Source organism: Excalfactoria chinensis, chromosome 6 (genome assembly GCF_039878825.1).
Source record: "Excalfactoria chinensis isolate bCotChi1 chromosome 6, bCotChi1.hap2, whole genome shotgun sequence".
Lineage (NCBI taxonomy): Eukaryota > Metazoa > Chordata > Aves > Galliformes > Phasianidae > Excalfactoria > Excalfactoria chinensis.
The window spans coordinates 7273398-7296479 of record NC_092830.1 but is presented as its reverse complement, the minus strand read 5'-3'; the positions used below and the strand labels follow the sequence as shown (position 1 = coordinate 7296479).

The window sequence follows — 23082 nt, the reverse complement described above, 5'->3', positions numbered from 1 at the left end:
AGACCCTTTCCTTCAATGTACTCATGAGCCAAGCACTGAAGACAAAACAGAACAACTCCAGCTTTCCAACTTTTTCTCTCATCCTGATGAAAGCAACTACTCATGGAAGAGTGTGCCCACTTGCATGCATCTTTCAGATGACAAAATACAAAGATGGTCATTCTTGGCACCTTATGAATAGAAAACAGTGTAGTATAGGAAATTTGGGCCATCAGATAGAGAAAAATGACTCAGGAAAAGGGTAGTGGTGGTTGCTGCATTCCATTTGAGATACTGAAAAACAAAGAAAAGCAGACTTCCCTGTTTTCAGTTCTACATTCACCACTGGAAGCAGAGAAACTTCCAGTGTTATTTCCCACTAACTGTCTACAGCAAGAAAGAAAATAGAGCCCCTTCCTAGCAACCAATCTGTTCAATCATTTTAAGGTAGGAAAAGGCAGAGCAACAGCTGTGGACAAACAACATTAAGACAGCTGAGAATTGTCCCCACAGTTGAGCTGTCTAAATATTTGTGGGAGAAGACAAGTTTTCTGTTCAATGTAGACAAGTCAAAATTCTAGCTTTCAAGTAGAGTCAAAAAATGTAAAAAATAAACACTGATAATTCAACCAATAAATTCCATATTCAAAAGTTCCTTTCAACTTACTTTAGTCTGACAAATAAGTCAAAATTGTTTGCTTCCTGCTATGACCAGACATAGGAGTTACTCCAAAAGCTGCCTGCACCTACAAGACTTACAAAGCAAAGAGCCTCCTTGACAGAAACTGAAGAGCATGACCAAGAGACGGGCATGCTATCATGGCCAGGTTGCAATCCCTGAAGGTCAATGCTGAGCACAAGTATTTGAATTAGAAGCTTTGTTCTTGTGTACTTCGTGGCCTAAGTAACCTACAGCCTTCCCATTTAAAAAAATAAACAAGCTGTATAGTTAGAGTTATATTAAACCAGTACCAACTGAATGAGGTTAGGGACATAAATGGGAGGGGAAAAAAAAAAAAAAACAACAAACAACAAAAACCTAAGCCCACTGCAGCAGCAGGAAGAAGAGATTTAAAACATTTTCAGAATGAAAATCGTCAGTGACACACCAAGAAACACCCTGCATCTTCCCAAAATCCTGGCTGATTCACCCAGCCCTCTACAGATCTATAAACACCTGCACCTGACCTCTGCGCTACAGAAGGTCAGGACAGGCATGGGAATGCACTCCCAAGTTGCTGCACACAGCCCTCTTCTTCAAAACCCAGCACATCAGGGTACCCTGCTACCCACTAGCAAAAATGACTGGCACAGCAGAACTTTCATTGCTCAGTTATAAACATCTAGGCAGTGTTGATGGCAGCATACTAGCTGTGACACTGCGACCACACAGCCATACGTTGATGTGGATATGGAATGAGAAACAGTGGAAACTAAAAAGTGACTAAGTGTTGAGAAGAGTCCACCCCTGTGAGGCACAGCTCCTACACACACCCCAGCTCTGTGCTCACTCCCATTCCCTGCCATCAGACGAGAAGAGAGCAGCAGCAAAGGATACCACATTCAGATACTGATTTAGGAATCTAAAAGTAGATACTGAAACACGAGTTACAAAGCATTCATTTGCAGCTGACTGTGGTACAAGTTTTACTATAATTGCAAGAGAGGAAGAAGCAAAAATTATGCAAAAACCAAAACACCAAACACTAACAAACCACCAGCCAAACTACCACAAACAACCCTGCAGTATTATCTATCCTTGTCTTCTGCAATAGGTAAGAAATCTCTTCTCAACACAAGTGTTTGCTTATAATCCTGCACTAAGACACTGATAACAATCACCTTTTAACTAACACCATATTAATTATTACCATTTTAATATTCAAAACATTAAGAAAAACGTGTCCTACTTTGTTTTTAAAGCATCCCCACTGTTTTTTCCAGTAATCTCTCCAAGTAGTCCAAATCCTGACAATCAGCACTGCTAACTGCACATGGTAGTATTTATGAGGTTTCCCTTGTGAATATAAACTAATCCTTTCCCTTATTTACAAGCAATGAATCTAAAAGTAGGTCCCATTTTGCTCTATTCTGGGATATAGCATCACACTGCACAGTCTGTTTAACCTGTGGTGTGTAGTAACAGATAAACCCCTCTCTTCAACACTGCATTCCCTACCTTTCTTCTCAAAGCAGCCTATGGCTAATTACTATTATTGAGAACTTAGTTATATTCCATTGGTGTGCTACAGTGCGCTCTGACAAAAAGACGCACTTCTAACTCGATGCCGTTTGCATGCTTTGAAAAATACATACTAATCCATCCACTAGTAATCAATAAAAACACTGACCAGTACTGGACAGCAGTCAGAAAAAGAGGCCAAGTGCCCTATGGCAGTCACTTTGAGGGTGGGCAGCCACCCAGTCTCCCTGCCTCCTGGAAGCAGAGAACAAACACTGCACTTAAACATTCATAACTCATCTTTTATATCCCTATTTTTCTAGAATGTGAATACATTCTAAATGCTTGGATTTCTTTGAAGTGACCAAAGGTATATTCACACACGCCAATTCACACATTTAAAACTTTCCAAGTCAGAGGCAGCGCCCATTGGCAGTAAAGCTAACACTAACAGCACTCCTACAATTCACTCCATATTGCTACAGCAGAAAAGAGGGAAGAGCAACACACACACACTATGCACACCTATAAATTGGGATAATTTAACCTACTGTCAAAATTCTTGATGGGAGCTGTTAGGCATCACAATACTTCAAGCAAGTTCCACAAAAGAGCTTGCATTTTCATGAAGCCCAGTACTGTCTCAGCTCATTTTACCACATTTTATTCTCCTCCAATGTTACAAAACCAAATGGTTTACTTTATCTGACATCACACTGGACACAAATATAATTAACTAGATGTTAGTTGCACTCAAATTTAATCCCTTTTGTTGTCTTGTTTTACTTGCATGTATTCTGATCCTGTTTTGTTTTATTTTTAGCAGGAAGTTGCAATACCCCCAACTCCCAGTCAGGAAACTATGTTTTGTATTCCCTGCATTTTAAATCAAACGTATGCTTTGATTTAAGACACAGCACCTGTTAAAAAAATCTACCTAACCAAAATTGGAGTCATCTAAGCTAAATCTTTATGTCAGTTGCATTAAGAAATTAGACATGGTAGCATGGTAAGCATTAAGTTACCAGTTTAAAACAGCAAGCAAAATCTACATCAACACAATGGTATTTACCAGCTTTTCCCCATGATACTCTTCCAGCACACACACTGAACGGGTGTCCAACCTCACTTCCAAGATGAGGATGTGTATCTGAAGTTCTGTGGCAAAGAGCCACGAACGCTGGGTAACAATCCTTCCCACTTGGAATGTTCCTTGTCACTGTTTTCTTCTCCCCAGTGCCTCCCTCTTTCCACCACTCATCTGTTTTCCTGTTCTCTTAAGCCACTCTCTTTATTACCTCTACAACTCTCCATTTTCAAAACCTTCATTTCTCTGAGACTTCCACTCTATCCTCATGCTTCCTGCAGACCACTTCCTGAACCACATCTACATCTTCCCAGCTTCTTGGGTCTCTTCATCAATCTGTCATTTCCTCTCAGCTTCTCTCCCTTCTACTTAATTCCCAACTTGTTTCTTTCTTGCAGCTTTGCTCCCCTTAACAAGATACCATTTGCTTCCTCTTTCCACGTCAGTTAAGGTAGGGGCCAAACATTGCCAGTGTATCTCTTAGCCTTGGCTGATAAATATCACCGAACAGTACCAATCTCAACAAACAAACAACACCAAGTTAGCAGCTGCAGCCACACAGCTAGACCTACAGGCTACCAGAGCTCAAGAAAAACATTGTCCCAAAGAAATGATTATTTCTTAACTGCTCACCATCTATGGGGAAACAGCATGTATCCCAAGAACACTATTTATGCCCTGGATTTTGCTCTTTGGATCTGACTTGCTTTACAGGAAATATTAGTCTTGCCCAATAACCAAGACATAAAATTACTTGCACAGTTTATACAAAGTTAAGTTTGTTCAGATCAAAAGTCTAGAGTTCAGAAAGCCATTCCATACTATAGCTCTTTTTCAGATATTCCCTCCTACTGCTTACTCCAGAAAGATCATATGATTCAAATTAGAGCTTCCAGAGGAAGTCATTAAAGAGAGTTTTTATCAATGATGGTTTTGTGTGTTTGCAGTCAGCCTTGGGCACAGCCTTGGCTATATTTAGAATCCACAATATGAAGAATGTTTGAAACGAAAGCAATCTGAACATAAATATTTCAGAATTTTATTTATAATACAGCAAGATCTACAAAGAATGTATGATACTCACATTTTCCTTCTAGACAGTCTATAGGTGGTGTGCCAGTTTGGAGAGAGTATTATGGCAGACCTGCTCTTCCTGCATTCAGCAATAAACCTGAAACATATCCCTGAGGGGAGGATTGCACATCAGGCAGCAGATACAGAAAGACAGTAGTATGGGACTGGAATGACAGCATAAGTGTGGGATTTCTTCAAACATATAATAGAGTGTATTAGGTAATATTTCTTTAGAGTGTAAAAACATTGCTCTGACTCTTCAATTAAGTTATCACTTTTTTTTTTTCCACTAGTACTATTATTTCCAAGTCTGACAAGTTCTTAAACTTGATTTCTGCTGTTCACGCCATTTTCTTTATGCTCTTGAAAGCTGTTTTGGGGTCCTACCCTCCTACACTCAAGTCAATTCTGCTTCAAATCAGAACACAGCAATTTGCACCTTGTTTGCTAACCTCACATCATTATTTATTTATTTTTATATATACTGACCAAATCCTAATGCATAAGTGATCTATTTTAATTAGCATCTTTAAATAGGCTTGAAAAAAACTGTGTGTCATGTGAATGCTTGACACTAATATAGCACATAAAAAGGACACCCAGAAACTTCTCTAACTTAAAGGGTTATGAACCATTAGGGTTTAAACACATGGAAACAGGAGCGAGTTCAAAACAACACGTGTCCTTTCTCAGTGCTTTACCAATCACATTCAAGATAAATTACGTGGTCCAAAACAAAACCAAAAGCACTATGGGCTTCAATTAACACTTGACGCCCTCAAAGTTGATTGTCCCTTATGGAAAAGTTTTAAAGATTATGTATGATCCCCCCACAATAGGCATAACGTATTAGTGAGTGCTAATAGTAAAAAAGCAGATGGTACACAAATGCCGCTATCATTGATTGTTTGTTATTCTGTATCTTCAAGAAATACATTCTAAAGCCTAACAGCCTGTTTCTGATTGATAGGAATTATCCGACCATCACCCTCAAATCCCAAGGAAGATGAAGGTATTTTTGTAATCCTCATTCAAAAATGCTTATTTCAATTCCATCATAGCTAGATCAAATCTTGAAGCATTTCAGATGATCTGAACTGCAATCCAGTGAAGTTACAAAAAGCCACAAAACCATTGAGCAGGTACTTCTCTGTACTATACCAAACTTCCATAAAGAAGGTATTCTGCATTTCAGGTTATAAAATTATTCGGTTTTATTAATATTTACCTATATGGAAATGCAAAACAGCATTATTTCTGCTGTAGAAAGGTCAAGCACGAAGATACGTATGCCATTTTGATAAACAGAAAAAGCTCGCTATTTACCAGATTACCTATCACAATGAATTGATTGATTTTATGAAACAATTGCAGACAGAAGAAAGGATCATTCCTTCCTCACTGAGTCTTACTAGTATCCTCAAGAAACATTCTATGGAATCCTTTACATAACGACAACTGTCTACAACATGCAAAAGCATTCCATTGCTAAATTCACATGCTGCTCAGATATAAGCAGATTTAAAACAAGAAATTAAGTTTGTTTTGTATTTTGGTTTTTTAAATTCTACTTATATACAAAGTTATCAGCTACCTATCAGAATGAATCTCAGGTTTTTTTCAGCAAGGTCAAGAAAGAGCACAGGAATTCTACTGCATCCAGAACAGCCAGCCCAACCGTTCTGTTGTCATGGGGCACAGTGAGTAGAAAGCAGACACCAAGATTAAGCAAACCTTTACAGAAGTACAGAGCTTTACAGAAATTCCACTGAGAAAAGAGCACTATTCTAACAAAGCACTGGTGCTGGGTTCCCTCCACAGCAGCAGGTTTGGACACCAGGGCATGCCAGGCTAAAGGGGCCGAGCTGCCTAGCAAGCAGCTATAGAGATAGAGAGACACACAGCAGGCATGCAGGAAAGCACGAGATAAGACCACAAGCATGCTGGTCAGCAGCTGTGAAAACAGCTCTGTCTGCCTTAACATCATTTCTGGCAAAAGTGGTTACTGGTCTTTGCTGTTGGAGCACTTGGAAGAGGCACAATCTAGCACAGCTTTATCACTGCTCACAGCATAGGGGAATAGGGCTGTTCCAGGGGCATGGTGACCAAAAAACATCCTGTCTATTGCTGCTATCTGAAGGTGTCTTGAGTTGATGCACCAGGATCTTGTTCCCACTAACAGAGGAGGAACAACATAGACAGAATCACACAGAAAGGCCTGGGTTGGAAGGGACTTCAAGGACCATGAGTCTCCAACCCTCCCAGCCACAGGCATGGCCACCAACCTCCACATCTAATACGAGATGAAGATGGATCAGGAACTGAAACTGATCAGAATTATGAAAGATTACTGCTGCTTGCTGCATTAATACATATGAATTATTTGGCAGTTCTGTGACACAGTATCACACCTTCCAAGGTGGGGCTGGAACATTTTTTATTGACATGAAGTCAACCATAAAACACATGACTGCATTTACAGAAACACAAACTATGGACCACTTTTACAGCAAGTTGTACTCTTTACTTTGGTCTTCAAACTTGAGAAAAACCTTTGCTATGTGATAAATAAGCTACTGGGAAGCATACAAGCAATTGCAGCACACGAAGCTTTGTTTCCCATGTCATTCTGTACAGGTTTTTAAAGGTTCTCTACAGTTACAAGCAGCAAGACTCATCTTAGAAGTGAATAATGCTATAGGACTTCTGTGATAAGTCTCCAGGTGCTTACACAAGATTAAGTGCTTGAAGAACATCCATACAGTTCACACAATCAAATTCCCTACAAAAGCAGCAGTCACTTATCTTCAAAGAAGTAAAACAGTATCAAGTGCCAGTAGGAAATTTAGCCTTTGTAATAACAAGTTTCTATACAACTTGAACCGCTTAGGAAGTAAATAACGTATAATTTTTAGTAAAAAAGTACACCCTGATGTTGTAGCTCAGGTTCACACTCAGAAGAGACCCCTCCCCCCACTTCCCAACCTGAGATTTAAAAAGCAATTCACCAAGTATATACAAAACAGATGAATTTGAAAGAGTTTATGGCCTCAATATGAAAAAATAGCTAAATCTATGTAAAGAAGCCTGTGAACACTCAAACTTACTGTGTGTATTCACAAAAGAGAGTTGCTTATTTTCTTCTACTTACATATACACTGGCACATATGGTTTTATTCTGGGCTAGATTCATACGCTCCATGAAGAATTCAGTAACTCCCCACATTATGCTAACAGCTATGTGGCTCATGCAGAACAACGCTAGTCTGATATCTTCTCTTACATTCAAGAAAGCATTAAAATAGACTAAAGATTTTTTCCCTGGCCATTTTACGTGATGCCACTTTTACATATCTAGATAAAAAAGAAACAAAAACTAAAAGTAAAATCAAGTCCTGCTTCCTCGACATCCATTTCTAGGAATGCTTTTAGAAATGCTCATACAACACTGTACAAAATATAAAAGTGATGGAAACAAAAGCATAGACACCTATTTTAATACATAATTCTTACTGCTAACATCAAATCTGTTGTCATAATACATATGGGGTTTTGGTTGTGAAGTGGGTTTTTCCACAGTTGTTTTATCCTTGTTTCTGAGAGTAGTCAAACATATAAGAAACAGCACCACCATGCCCGCATCCTGAACAAAAAGGTAAAAACAGAGTTGAGCTCAACGGGTCTAATTAACAGATGCCACATTGCCAACACTAGCAGGTTCTCCACAACACAGCTACTTACAAACTGAGTTTTGTGCTAATTTAGGCTAAAAAGTAAAGCCGACACAGTATATGCTCACTGTGAAAAAGAGAGCAACTAATCTCTCTGTAGCCGATCAGTCATATATGGAAAATACAGAATAACAAAGCCCCATGACAGCTGTAAATACACTAAGTAGGAATAATGCATAGAAATAACGCTTGAGTAAAGGAAAACACTAGATTTTTAATCTCTCTATCTTCGACAGGCATGGTTTTCTCTTTCTCTTCATGCATATAGATGCACACATATAGCACTACATTATATATTTAAACTGCAAGGTCATCAAGTCTTGTAGCTGCCAAACCGCTGGAAACAGTCTACAGTTTTCAACATAAGCTGTTATATAAGACAGAAGTAAGTAGTCTAAACTATTAGGTAATCTTCAGTTACTTTTATGCTTGTTTGACTAAACTCAGACTTGGCCAAATTCTTGGGTAAAACTGCAGTTTATATAACTGCTCTTTGCAAACATGCCAACTTCTGAAGTACACCAAGTCTCCCGGTATTTAGAAAGATGATTATTTAACTTACAGTTTAGTAGCTCTGGAACCCTTTTAGTATTCCTGCATTCTCAGTGATCACAGGAGGTAGAGAAAACTACTAGTTTACCCCAACTTCGCATTTAATACAAATTAACAGCAATGCAGTGAGGAATTCCTGTTTGGGAGTGCCAGACCATTTCTTTAAGCCACACACTTTTCATAGTACTGAAAGTTCCCCATTGGCTGCATCGTTAGTCTCAGTTCTAAGTATATTTGAGGACTAGGCCCATTTCTCTTCTGCTATTACATCTTGGTACAGAATAGCAAGTGCAGTTTGTAAAGGGAGGGAACAAATAGTCAATTGAGACTGGTAAGCAGCTCTCCTCCTGTGCCCCAGGTAATGCTGCATGGTTAACATGGGCTATGTGCCAAAGGAGCATGAAGAGGGAGCAGTCATCCATGGAAGAGATGTGACAGATATAGCACTCAACTTCAGAACACACGCAGAACATCCTTGCCTTACCTGCACCCCATTTACTTCCAAAGGAATCAGCTCACTGATTCGCATGAAGATATTCTGTTCAAACACAACCATTCCTGTTTCACCTGCATCCATGATAAACTACAATACACAATTCTGAGGTGTTGCCCAGCTTTTATGCCATGTGTTTTACTGAGATCTCCATTTGAGATCAGCAGTCTCGCCTTTGTGTGAATCTGGGTTTCGGCACAGTCCAAATAGCTGCAGTGCTCAGAGATACATTAGCATGTTATGAAATGAAGTCATCCCTCCAAGGAACATGTGTAAATTATGAAGTGTCCTGCACATGTGACACTAAAAGCTGGCAAACAAAACGCTGAACTGCTCATATGCAAGCCAATCTCCATGTACAGTGTTTTATTACCAGAAGTCCAGAAATACTGGATTTTTCCCTGTTCTCTTAGTTTACTTCACATTTCCTTTTATCACCTTTTGTAATCTCCCCAAGCGTTCCCTGCCTCGACTCTCTGAGCTCACTCCTGCCAAGTGTCACTGATTCTCCAAATGAAGCTATCTGCGGGCCGGTCATTGGCCAAACGTTACTGCAGGGCTGCCTGTGCTCTCTCTTGAAATGCAAAGGCATGGAGGAAGAGAGTAAAAACACTAAGAGGAGGCATCAAAGAGATAAATGCGCATGAAATCTAAACTCTAAAATCCAACCCATTTCCCCAGGTTCCTAGAATGCACCTTAAACTGCCAACATGCACTACTGCTATCATGGTTTTCCACCAGCTCACACTGCTTCCATGCATTAGGCATTACAAGTTCACTCAACCACGTAACAAGGAAGATTGAGGACTAAGTGTGGGTTCAAGAAGCTAGTAAATGCACAGAAAGACATATCCAACAGTAAAAATTACCTATAGTTACTCTTAATCCATGCTGGTCCCTTCATATGACAAAATAAACAGGAGCAACAGCACAACAAGAAAAGCTAAACAAAACAACAGGACCAAGAAGAGGGCAGAAGTACTTGGAATGGGATAAAGCAAACATTTTAGATCTATCACCTAGAGTTTCATGCCCTGCTGTGGACTTGAGCATTACTGAATAAATCTTTTTCAAGGCAATTAACAGCATTTCTAAGCATCATTAACCATACTAGGGGGCATACATTAACTGCAAAAGGGCCAACAAAACAATTCCTCTGTCCCAGCTAGATCTGTAATTCACTGAACTTGGAAAGATCTGAAACCTCAAGAAGATTAGTTGTTGGCCCGCCCTGAACTCCAGCCCTTGCATCCCAGAGGCACATGGCTCAGAACATAAATTCCGGTTGTTTCAGTCACTGGCAGAGAAGAACTGGGCATCACAGAGCTATTTCACAATGTTTTACTTCCATCTCTAAAGCCTTAATGATACGGAATCTCTTTGCAGATGTGAACAAATAGCTTTCTTAAAGATGCTACTGGAAGACTCTCTGTTTGTCTGTTTTCTAAACATGCATTTCAAAATACTTTACCCTCATCACTTAAGCAAGACTGCAGCATCTGGTATTCATTAAAGCCAGGAAATTCCTGTTTCGGTCTCTATGTAACTATTGAGAGCTGATAATTGATTTGTGAATTCTAGCCTTTGTAAAGAGTTATTCTAGCAGTTTCATACTGAAACAGAATTTTTAATTAACAAATGGTTTAAATTCTATACATGATAAGTCCAGACACAAGTATTTTGCAGTTCAAAAATCTTAGAAAACATTTATCAAGCCTGAATGAACCCCTGTTACGATACACAACATACAGTGTTTCACAATCATTACAGCAAAAGTTGTAGCGAGTACAACATGAAATAAAATTTAGCAACTTTGAGATTTCTATGCTGAACGTTTCACTTTTGTCATCACAGATTTCTCCTCACAGGATCAGCATACAATGCAAGGGCTTGTACAGAACTTCGCCTTCAGATCCTTTCTGAAATTCACTGCTGATAGATTGCCTATAAGCTTCAACTCATGTGCTGTAATAAGAAAAAAGCTATATGCTGCCCTCCCTGGGACAGCATCAATAACCTCAAACAAGAAACTGACAACAGCAAGAAAAGGAAATACTTCATAGTAGACTTGACATGACAGAAGCAGCACAGACTTAAGTCTACCTAATGACTTTTCTTTATCTTCTGGGACAAAACACTGGGACAAAACCAAAAGCCACATATACCAAGAGACTATGATGCTACTGAAATTGCTGGCAAACTTAAAGTTATATGGAACATTATATGAAGAATGGGGTTAAATTTGATTATGCTAGCATACAAGACACAGCTGGGTTGCAACACTGCGCATCAGTAATTGCTTCTCCCTCACTGAATTGACTGCTAATCAGGCACTCTGTTTCCAGCCAAGGAGATGGCAAAAGATAGTATGTTCTCAGAGTTCAAGTCCACTGAGAGCTGGCCAGTTATTTGTTTCAGACTCCCGACTCAATCACAGCATCATTAAGCAATGCTGGAGTATGTTAAACACTTAGAGTATTTTCCCCCATATAAACAGCTGCTGTAGCCACAGATGGAAAGTTACAGAATTGCAAACAATTGACACCAAATGTAAACAGAATATATAAACTACTCTTTATTTCACAAGAAAAGGGAACCTCTGGGTTAAGGGGTTCCTTGTACACAGACTGTAATTTACTATTTTAGGTGTATATATACACAACAGCCCAGAATAAAGCTAGCTAGAGACTCAAAGCCTTCACTCAAGAGCCACCCCGCAGTTCCCAGGCATTTGAAACATTTTTAGTAGTTCAGCATACTGCTCAAGTGCCTCATTTGCAGCCATCGCTATCTAAAATTTCTTTTGGCACGATGGCCTTCCAAGATAACCACTCCCATTGAAGAAGCACTCAGTATACCCAGCTGAATTATGCATTTCTTTTCCCCTTCTATTGATTTTCGATTGTTAGCAGCTCATAACTTTCAGCTATTTTATTTCCCCTGATATTCAAATTAATTCTATGTACTTATAGAGCCTCACAATCTATTTTATCTTGGAGATAAAAATGAAAAAAGAAAAAAAGAGTTAAATTTACTTAATCTACATTTTTAATTACCGATCCAGAATTTCAGCCAGCCAACTCTCTCATCCCTCTTCATAGCCTTTAACCCATGCTTTTCAGCTTTGGAACAAGGCTGATTTAACTTGGCAAGAAAAAACAAGGCAAGCACTGCTTTATTTCTTTCCCTCCATTAAAACAAAACAAAACAGCTACCATCACCCAATCATCAGCTTTCTCTGCCTTAGTTTCCTGAAGAACTTTTGCTTTGCTTATATTTGCAGCAACTTAGTCCCACATATGAATATACATGCACAATAACAGCATTTTTTTCCAGCCTGAATTCTTGCTCCATTTTCCTTCTCTGGTTCTTTTTTCCCCTCTATACAGGTGGAAAATTCATACTTCAAGACTATGTGGAATAGCACCTCAGAGACTGAATCTCACTTTACACCATGTTATTAAACCTGAATGTTTCTGAAGATATTATTTTTCTTCTCATAAGACCTTCTTCGCTTACAAAGTTTGGCTACAACTCCACCAATACTTTCTAAACAAACCAGCAGTTACTTGAACTCCACTTTCTCGAGTTTAAATATGTATCAGCCTGAACAAAAATACAGGCAGGGTTGAAAAACATCACAGTTTCATTTCTTTCTCTGCAGAGAAAGAAGTCTCACTGCCATTCAGTTGCATTCCTTTAAGAACAGAACCACAAGGCAAATTTCAGGAAGACTCTCCCAACAGAACTCTCAATAAATTTTAGTAGGCTGAACTTCTACAAGAGGCACAACTTCCATGTGATAATACCAGCCATTAGTGAGGAACAGCCCTTATTTAGTTTCTTTAGGAAACCAAAGCAGCATAGACTTTCACACTGTCAGGAATACCAAGGACATATGTTATCTTAACCAGGTTTAACCAACACACATCTTCTCAAACTATAAAGGCAAAGAAAAAACAAAACTAAGCAGGAAGAGGAAACCCTCTAATATACATTAACAGGAAAATGAACTAGATTTGGCTACAATAAAAGAAACCATTCAAATTAGATGTAGAATTACACAGAAGCAAGTATGAATGCAGAAAACAGAAGTACATCAGTGTTGATAAAGTACCTACAGAAACACAGGTTGAAAATTTCAACAAAATTGTACCTTTTTTTGATTTTGCCCCAATCTTCAACTTCGATGGCCAAGCAATCTGTGTATTTGTTTCTTCCATAATCTGTGGAAAAGAAAGCGTTGAAGAAAAAATTAAGTTTCCACTGTTCTCCTACAAAAGATAGGAGTACACTCTGACAAGACAGATTACTATACACAATCTTGCTGCTATTACCCATAGCTGGCACAAGTAATTGATTTGTATCACTGCTGATTTTCTTGAGAGGGCTCTTAGGTGACAGGCAAAGCTGATCTCTGCTAATATCAAACAAATCCTATGGGCAAATCAATCACCATACAATGCTTTGGGTTGGAAGATACCTTTAAGATCATCTACTTCCAACCCCCTGCTGTAGGCAGGGACACCTCCCCTAGACCAGGTTGCTAGTCAATAGCAACCTGCAGCATAATGCTGCTCTATTGTTTCCAAGAAGTTCAAGACCGTGTTAGTGACCGCAGCATTCTCCAAACCCACCGCAGAGCACATTTCTAAAGACTTACAAATCAGTATAAATACTTTTTAAGTTACCTTCAATTGTTTTCTAAGTAAAGACCATTAAATTCAAAACAAGTCCTTTGAGATGTCTAAAGATGTAGCCATTTGCCTTCAAATGTTTTCTGCTATTGGGTGTGGGGTTTTTTTTTGCCTCATCTTGACCTGAATGCAATGTTGTGTTTTTTTAGATACAAACCTATTCAGAAATCAGAAGTTTTATCAGATCAGCTGCTCAGATAATAAATCTGACTGTATTTAATCAAACAGTTTACAACCTAGCTGTAAATCTCATGCTAGTTCATAGAAAAAATAAAACTCTGCAAACACACAAGCACCTCAAAAGCCGTGTGATCATTTGGCTCAATAGAGACTTCTGCTGCATTCTTTGCTTTAGTGAAAAAACTACCATGCAGAAAATATTTTGCTAGAATCTAATAACGACAGTTATAATGCATTACGTAAACATTTAGCATTAACATGGAGCCAAATGACACCCAAGACTTCACAAACTGAAATTCAGTTCTAAAATACATTGGCCATGTCTCTACTGAGACTAAAACACACTTCTGCGTTGAGATCTTATCAAGCAGTATGATGGTGAAACACCTCCCGCTGCACTAGAGATGGCAGTATCTGATCAATATGAGTACCAAGATAGTATTTTACCTGAAAAAATGAGAAAGACCTGCCCATATTAGTCCATGACAAGATGATTATGTAGAGCTATCATTAAAACACACCTAGTAAAAACAAATACTATCCCAGGCTGGATCAAACACCATGTTTTTAATAAGTTAGCTAATTATAGAAGATACAGTTTTATCTAGATTAAGTAGCTCAGTTTTGTTGGTACACAGATAGGATTTTGTCCAACAACAAGAAGGTCCTTGCACCTTCAAAAATTTTAGTAATCAGTTTTCACAGCTTCGCTACTATCATTGTAACATACTAGTTACTGCTAGTAACAAGTACATGAGTGCTCATCATAAATTTATGCAGTAAACTAGGAAAAAAACACATGAATTCAGCTCTTCTAATATATACCTGATTTACATAAGTAGGAAAGACAAAAGAAAGAACAAAGAGCTTTTCAGATGGCAGCTCTCAGGGCTCCTCCTCCATAAAAAGTTTAATTTCTACAAAAGCAGAGAAAACATAGGGATATGTTCTTTGGATAGCTCATACAAATGACAATTATAATAAACCAAACATGGATATTATCCAAAAAAAGTCAGCTCACTCACGATGGGGGTGAGGGAATCAGATGAAGCAATATATTGTAACATTTCTAGTCATTGGCAAGAAACACAAGCAATAATAAAAAAAAAATTAAGTCCAAAATAATTAAAGTCACTTCCAAGAAGAAAACAAACATATTAAGAAATCAGCTGCCTTACCAATAAATTTTCAACAGCAATATAGATCAAAATTAAGGCAGACTTTGCTAAGAACTCCTAATTCTTATCTTTTCTATTCAAATCTCTACTATACCACAACAACTTCCAGATTAGCACATCACATGGAAAAACTGTTAGATTTCATTATACTATATTTTTGGCTTCAGCAACTATTAGTTAATAAATTACAGCTGAAATAAGACATTTCCAGGAAGATGAAATTCTATCAGCAACATATACCTGCTTCTCACAATTTTCCAATCCAGATGTGAAAAACACCATTTCCAAGAATCCACTTGTTTAACAGAGGTCTTCGGGCCAGGTTACTCTTAATCGTACAGCAGGAAAAGAAATAGAAGATAGCAAGGAAGAACTGAAAGGAGAAGGGAAATGCTGAAACAGATAGGAAAACAGAACTGAGTGAAAGAAGTTCCAACATCAAGAGGACTACAACAGAAGAGACAAAAGAGGACGGGATAACATTTGTCTTGAATAACGCTCATGTCCCACCAGTACTGTAACCTCACATAGCCGGGAAATTTGTTTAAGAAATTAAACCCTTCATACTTCAATAAACCAAAAGAAAATCAAAGTCAGCAACTTCAGAGATGCACACATTCCGAGGACATACAAAGATGCACGAGATCTTCAAAGGAAAAGGAGTTAACTACCAAGCTCTGAGATTTGGCTAACCAATACCTTCAGGCTCTTTTCAGAACGCAAGCCTGAGAAGTACCAAATTAGATGAAAAAGAAGGTTCACAAATTGGTGACTACAAGGATAAGTTTATCTCCTGTATCAAGCAGTTATGCAGAAAAATGTGTGGATGCTTTTAAGTTATGTTCATTTATTGATGTTTAACCACAGTCAGAGTACTGTCAGCTTTGAACTCTGAACAGTAAACTTAATAAATTCCAATCTGAGCATAATTATCTTTTCCATATGCTTGAAAATTACATATTATGTAATAAAATGTTTCTGCTGCACAGTTACTTCTTCACCCATGAAAATAACCTCTTGTCTGTCAAGCATTTTGTGATTCATAACTACCTAAAAAGGTTTGCCAGGAAAGTAACTTGTTACATTTGAAAAATCAGGGTTTTCATAGGAATCCTTAAGAAGGATTTGAGCTGTATGTCAAAAATAAGGCCCATATACTACAAACAGATAGCTAAGGAACTTTTATGAAGCAGATTGAAACCACAAAAAGTTGCATTTCTTCAATTTTTTATTAAATACTTACTGCAACAGAAGAAATGCCACAAAGCTCTATAAGAAAAAAATCAGCTGCTTCTTTTCCAGCTGTTAAGCTTGAAGGAAATTCAGCATAGTATAGAAGACTGCTACATCAGCTTCGAATTTTATTTTACCACTCCAACCAGTTTTAAGTGCCCAAAAGAGCAAGACAATATTACCCAAGATTTTGTTGTTGGTTTTTCTTTCCCTGAAACAAACTTGGAATCACTCCATAAAAGCCTCAATTTCATGTTGCAATGGAATATTTTATTAGTGAAAACTCGGTGTTACACAACATACCCTGAGAACAGCGGTGCTGCTCTCACATTAACAAAACAGAACTTGCTCTGCAAGCAATACGTGTACACACACATTTCATTAGTACAAATACATCAGTTATAAAAGAGAGAATTCAGTCAAGGGATGAGTACATTTGAGTTCCTGACCATCTCTAGACTGCTGAAGATCACCTCTGGTCAGCTTTCCCTTCTTTTCACATTAAGTAAGTAGCCAGGTTTGCACTAATCTATACTACCTCAACCCTGAAGGATCAACTGACCAGAAGGACTAGGCGCATTTGTCAGCAAGACTTAATCACATAGCAAATAATCAAGGTGGTTCTTCTCAAGAGAGGATCTCAAGTTATTTATCCCTATCTTATTCCTTGTCCCCTTTCCCAGAAGAAACCGTGGCATTTATATAGGCAAAAGATACAAGTTATACATGCAGTGGAAAACACACAAAAGATGACAAGATCTGGGAGGCGCAATCAAAACAGACAGGGCTGTGCCCTGACACTGAAAACCTGCCTCTAGTTGCAGATCACTGAGTCTTTAAGAAGAAAAAAGTAACATAGAGACTTCCAGTTCAGACAGTTGGAGGAAAAACTTTCAGCCTCCAAGAACTGCAACTACTCTGGACTTATCTGAGAAACATATGGTTTAAACACTTGGGGAGTTTTTACATTATAATAGCTGATTTTGGATGAAAGCTGGAATGCTCTCAATGCAAAGGAGCAATGAAGCAAAACTGCATTAAAAAACACAATCACTTCAGAATTCAGACAAAGTAGATGAAGAAAATGCTTTACTTATAAGCGGTACATTAAGTGACAGCAGTTGTCGTAATTTGTGTTAAGCAGACTTTTAAGACAAAAAACTTCCTGGTCCTTGGGTTTGATCCTTCTCACCTATTTCTGTATTAATCCTTACAATGCGAAGAAAAAGGGGTAAAAAATTCAGCTGTCACCTTTGTACATCTGCCAGACCATCTCTGCAATTGTTTGTATGTTTGGGCTTTTTAACTTTAACATAAAAATTAGTTCACTCAAACTGAAATGACAAAAAGGAACTTAAGAAAACTACAAATTTAGCTATCAATTAAAAAATAAATAAATAAATAAATTATTTCATAAATGAGCAACCTTCACTTTCAGTGTGGGAAATCAGCCTCTTCGGTTCAACCTTTATAACTACAAAAGAAAATACGAGGGCTGCTCTGAAACTAATTCCTCCTATTTTATTATGTTATCCTCTGATGCCAGAGGCAGATGTTGATCAGCTGGCAGTAGAGGTTGACCCTTCTCATCAATATTTCATTACATATCATCGTCATGCAACAGATGGCACCAGAGGGGCAGTCTGACACAATGGCGCCTGACATGGAAGTGAGAATAAAGCAAAGTTGTGTCACTGAACCACTCCATGAGCAAAAGCTGCATCCACTGACATTCAGTGATGTGTGATAAATGTTCATGGAGAACTAACAGTGGAAAAGAGCACAGTGAGGTGGTACGTTTCAGCAACAGTGACAACCACTTGAAAACAAGCCATGTCCCACCAGATGGCCATGATGTACAGCTGTCACATCACAAAATGAAAAGCATCCAATCAATCAGCTCACCTTCACAAATTGGTGGACTATGGTAAGGGAATCACATATGGAGCTGAGCATCATCTTCAATGCATTGGAAGCAATGGTGGCAATGTTGCAATACCACAAGGCTTGTGCCAGGTGAGTCCCATTAACGCTCACACAGGAAGAGAAAGAACAGCATATGTAAGTTTATCAGGTTCTACTGAACCAATACAGGACTGAAGGTGACAGTTCTCTGGATTGCATCATTACTGGTGACAAGACATGGTGATATGGTGTCATCATTATAAGTCAGCATCAAAACAGCAGTCCATGGAGCAATGACATGAATTCTCCATCAGAGAAAAAAGTTCAAAATACAGCCCTCAGCACATAGCGGGTTGTGTACTGTCTTTTGGGATAGGAAAAGGGCGATCTTTGGATTTCCTGGAACCAGGACAAACCATCACATCTGATCACTATATCATGACACTGACTAAGCTTAAGGTTTGAGCTTCCAGAGTCAGACCAGAGAAGGCAGCAGCCTTTCCCTTGCAACACAATAGCGTCAAGTCCCATACAACTTGGAATACTGTGAAGCACTTTGCCAGTCTCAGCTGGACTCCTATTACATCCACCATATAGCCTGCGTTTGGTGCCTTCTGACTTCCATCTGTTTGCACTGATGAAAGACGGACTACATAGGCAACATTTTCCTACCAATGATGCTGTCATAACAGCTGTGGAACAGTGGGACATCTCCACTGATGCAGATTTTTATGAGCACAGCATGAGTGCTCCTCTGCATTGCTGGCAAATAGGTATAGCTAATGGTGGTGACTTCGTTGAGAAAAGAGCATCTCGGGGCTGAGAATTCACTCCATCAAATAATGTTATTGTTCTCTTAGTATCTGTTGCTTTTTGCATGAAAACAAATAGGAGCCATTACTTCCAGAGTAAAGTACAGGACTTCTTAAGGCACAGAGCTTTTAAGCAATGAAAAATTATAGGTTTAAAAAGTAACTTCAGCATATTAAATTCCAAATTTTGAAAACTACATGCATCGCAATCTACATTGAAGAACTTTTTATTTAACACACTGGAATAGGTTTTTGCAGATACTTTTTTTCATGCTATTAAAAATAGTCTAGAAAGCCGTTAAATTGCATGACCACTGGTAGTTCTTATTTGTTTGTCCAGGCAGTGTTTTGAACAGCTGAGTTCTTGGCTTCAAAGTCATTTCCTTCTAGGTTTTCTACTTTAGGCACAAAAAATACACATCCCTCTAAGGCTCGGATCACCAACAAAACTCCAGATATTTTTACATGGTACTTCAGCTTTCACTGCTTTAGAGCAAGGAGCTGAAATGGTAACCTGTAGCACAATTCTAACTGGCCCCTAAAATTCTGCATGCTTAGTCTTGTGTCAGTAAGAAAATGACTCTGCTGAGAGGTCTAAAACACAACCCAAATCACTTTCAAACAAAGGACTTGAAAGGAGTCAAATGTTCAAAGCTGAGTCTCTTGCTCAGTGGCAGCCATGGCAGGTCTGTTGGTCACAGGGCCCAAGGGGACCTGCACTGGAAGAGCAGCTTTGTCTCTGTCACCCTAAATGGCACTGAACTTGCATGAACATGAGAATTACTCCATACCTTGCTTTCAGCTACCAAACAATGCAAGTTAACAAGTACTTAGTTTTGCTACTTGGACTGTTTCACAGACCAACATGCATCATTTCTGATAACAGGACTAGGCACTTCGACAGGCTTTGCAGTGACAAGCATTTCAAGCTCAACATCCTGCATGAAATAGTTTTAGTCACAAACTACAAGAACAACCAGCATTCCAGTACAATTGAAGATATTTTTAAGTACTGATGCAACATTCCAGTAAGCAACGTAGGCAACAAACCCCCATTTTGGTTTGTCACCAATAAATAGAAACCTCTTCTCCAACAAGAACTACCTCCAGCATTCTCAAGACTAGAGGTAAAGTTACTCCCTGCCAAGTCACTGAAGAAGGCAAGCTGAGAAAATTCTCAACAAGTTAAACTGAATAACTACAGGCTATCACATCCATGACAACCGAAATCATTCTTGTCTCTGAGGCAGTATAAAATGGATGGATGTGAAGCAAGGGAAGAAACATCAAAAATACAATCTAATAATGCATAAGCAGGACAAGGATTCAGTCCCATTTGGGCAAGGTTCTGAAAAATGTAATTGGAAAAGGAGCCTCCCAGGTACAAGAAGACGAATGCACATGTCTCTTGAAGGGTGGGGAAGACCCATAAGGTTTTCCTGTATTATTTTCCAACTGCTAAAAACCCCAAATGTTTTTACAAACCATCTGTATGCGACTACTTGGCTAGTCCTTCTGCAACTTTACCTGTCTTGGAAAAAGGAAATATTGAAATGATTTTACAGACTATCATCTGGGATACCCTACATGGCTAAGGTTAAATATTGGCAAAGAGAAATATTTTTTCATGATTCCACTGTGAGTTATTTATTCCAGGATCAGAGGAATTTGATCTTCACATATGAATTAGTCCGTTTTCTTTCAAATGATTTTAATTTAAAATTACCTTCATTAAATGCCAAAACAACCTCATCCAAAAATAGTCAAAGTGCTTCAAAATTTTCCAGCTAATCTAGATTCAGGTATAAAAATGCAACAAAAAACATCTCTTTCCAAATGACATTTCTACAGTTTCTAGCCAAAAACTAAGCAAAAATATGAACATGCTTTCCTTTAACTTCTCATGACCCATAATTTTGTGGTCCGCATGTACAAACGTTGAGACTCTCACAAACAAGCAAGCTGGATGTTTTAAAGAACAGATTAACTCCAACAAAACTCATCATCTTCAGATGATTTTTCGATGACCTTTTAAGAATCCATTCTTCACGTAATTATCAAGAAGGTAATCACATGCAGGATGATGAAACAGGGAAGTAAAAATTAGAGAACAAGATGAACATCTTAGGCAGTGTAGTAATTTAGTCATAGTACTGATCAATGAATAAAAGCTTATATTAAAAAACTTCTTTAAGTATTATATAGTAAGGTAAGGCAATTAAGGTAGCACTTGAAAACAAGATCAGCCTTAGAACTTAAACTTACAGGTTATAAATGAAGACTCTCTTAAGGAGAAAGCTGAGGAAGTGGCCTAGAAGCTTATGGCTGTGGAAGTTAAAATTGTTCCCTTTTGCACTATGATAATGATACCGTCAGATTAGTAACAGAAAGAGTGAAAGAGAACAACCACAAACGGCATCTTTTTCTTTTAAACAAAAACCTTCACTTTACCTAAAATGAACTGCAAAAGTGATTCATAAAACAAGAGTCCGCTAAGTACTGTTGCTGCATCAAAAAACAGCACTAAACAAACCTTTTGCACCAGTAACACTCACTGAACTCCGTGCTTATTTATCTTATAAATACAGCAGAGAAGAAAGTTATCAGTCAATTGCCCTTAATTACAGAGAAGAATTTAAGCCTTTCCTTGACTACCACAATTCACTAGCCCTCTACTGAAATACTAATCCATGGTTATGTTTTTCTTTTGAATAAAGAGCTAAAACTATACATAATCTTTTTTACTAAGAACACAAAATAAGCTATAAACGTATCTGTGCTACAAAGCGAACTCTAAGCAAGTAATAGGTGGAAAAAGCAAACATTTATCTGAGAATACTACTTCGCAGTGATATCCCACAACATGCTGAAGGAAGAGTGATTGACAACCAACTCTTCCCCCCAAGAGAACAGGCCGTTCCCTTCCTACAAATCCAGAACCCAGTGCATGTTATCAGTGTGCATCATTCGCACTCACCTCTTCTTTCAACAGTTTCAGAGGAAGAATAAAAGCATTTCAGGGTCAAAAATCCTTTTTTCTGAACTTTCTAAGTGGAAAGAATTAAGCATCTCAGTGGGGACTGTGGTGACAAAGTTCCCCTTTTGTTGCTTTAAACTGCAAGAGAACTTGCACAGAATCTGAAGGATAGCAGTAAGATTACATAAAAGAGGACTTCCTCATCAACGAAACTGATTTGTTTAGTCCTCAGGCTGAGCTCCACATCATGAAGCAACTCCTCACTCCATTAAAAGGATTAAAATGCCCTCTCCTGACAGCAGGAGTTAATCACAACAGGATCAGCAGGCACAGTCAATGAAGCGACCATCACATATGAAAGCCTTAAGAAATAGACCCAGACAGCGTTTTCACACTGCAGGGTAACTCTCAATAATCACTCTCTATCAGAAGCAGCAAAGAATAAGCTAAAGATCAAGATTCTTTTCATTTGCATTTTAAGGGTCTCGTAAGTACCCCATCCTCTTAACAGAACAAATGCTAGTTAGAAACGTGACAAACACAGTTTTCTGCATAAACATAGTACTCCCATCACTTAGTAAAATGTCCCCTGAACTAAGTAACATGTTCAAGTAAACACATAGATTTACCTTTTTAGAAAAACCAATCCAATCTAAGTAGTCTCTCCATACCTTTCACTGTGGTTTTGCCAAAAAGGGGACCAGATTTTTAATCTCAAGATTCCTTACAAATATTAACTACTGACATCCTTTAGACTCTTGCATCCCTACCAAGATCATGGAGCAGTCTCTCTTCCTGCTAAATTGAGAGGAAGCAAAACAAATCAGAAGCTCATGGCATCGCAGACTAACACAGACGGCGGTTTGAAGCAAGTACTGGAACTTAACAAACCCCTATCACACGTTTTGAGCCAAAAATCTACATATATTTTAATGCTGATGGAGATACATGGATTGATTTCTACACAAAAAAAAAAAAAACAAAAAACCTGAAGATGTGGAA

The 23082-nt window shown here is 38.4% G+C and overlaps 1 protein-coding gene across 4 annotated transcripts in view; it reads right to left on the bottom strand.

Annotated features, from left to right (window-relative positions):
* The window catches only part of BICC1 (BicC family RNA binding protein 1), a 96338-nt gene that overhangs the window by 34820 nt on the left and 38436 nt on the right, over nucleotides 1–23082 (bottom strand). For 2 of the 4 annotated variants that reach the window (XM_072340830.1, XM_072340833.1), the window contains exon 3: nucleotides 13255–13324. In XM_072340830.1, the coding sequence (XP_072196931.1) occupies nucleotides 13255–13324 (70 nt within the window). Of the gene's footprint in view, nucleotides 1–13254; nucleotides 13325–15393; nucleotides 15547–18291; nucleotides 18419–23082 lie in introns of all 4 variants that reach the window. The other 2 variants (XM_072340832.1, XM_072340831.1) reach the window with 2 other exon arrangements.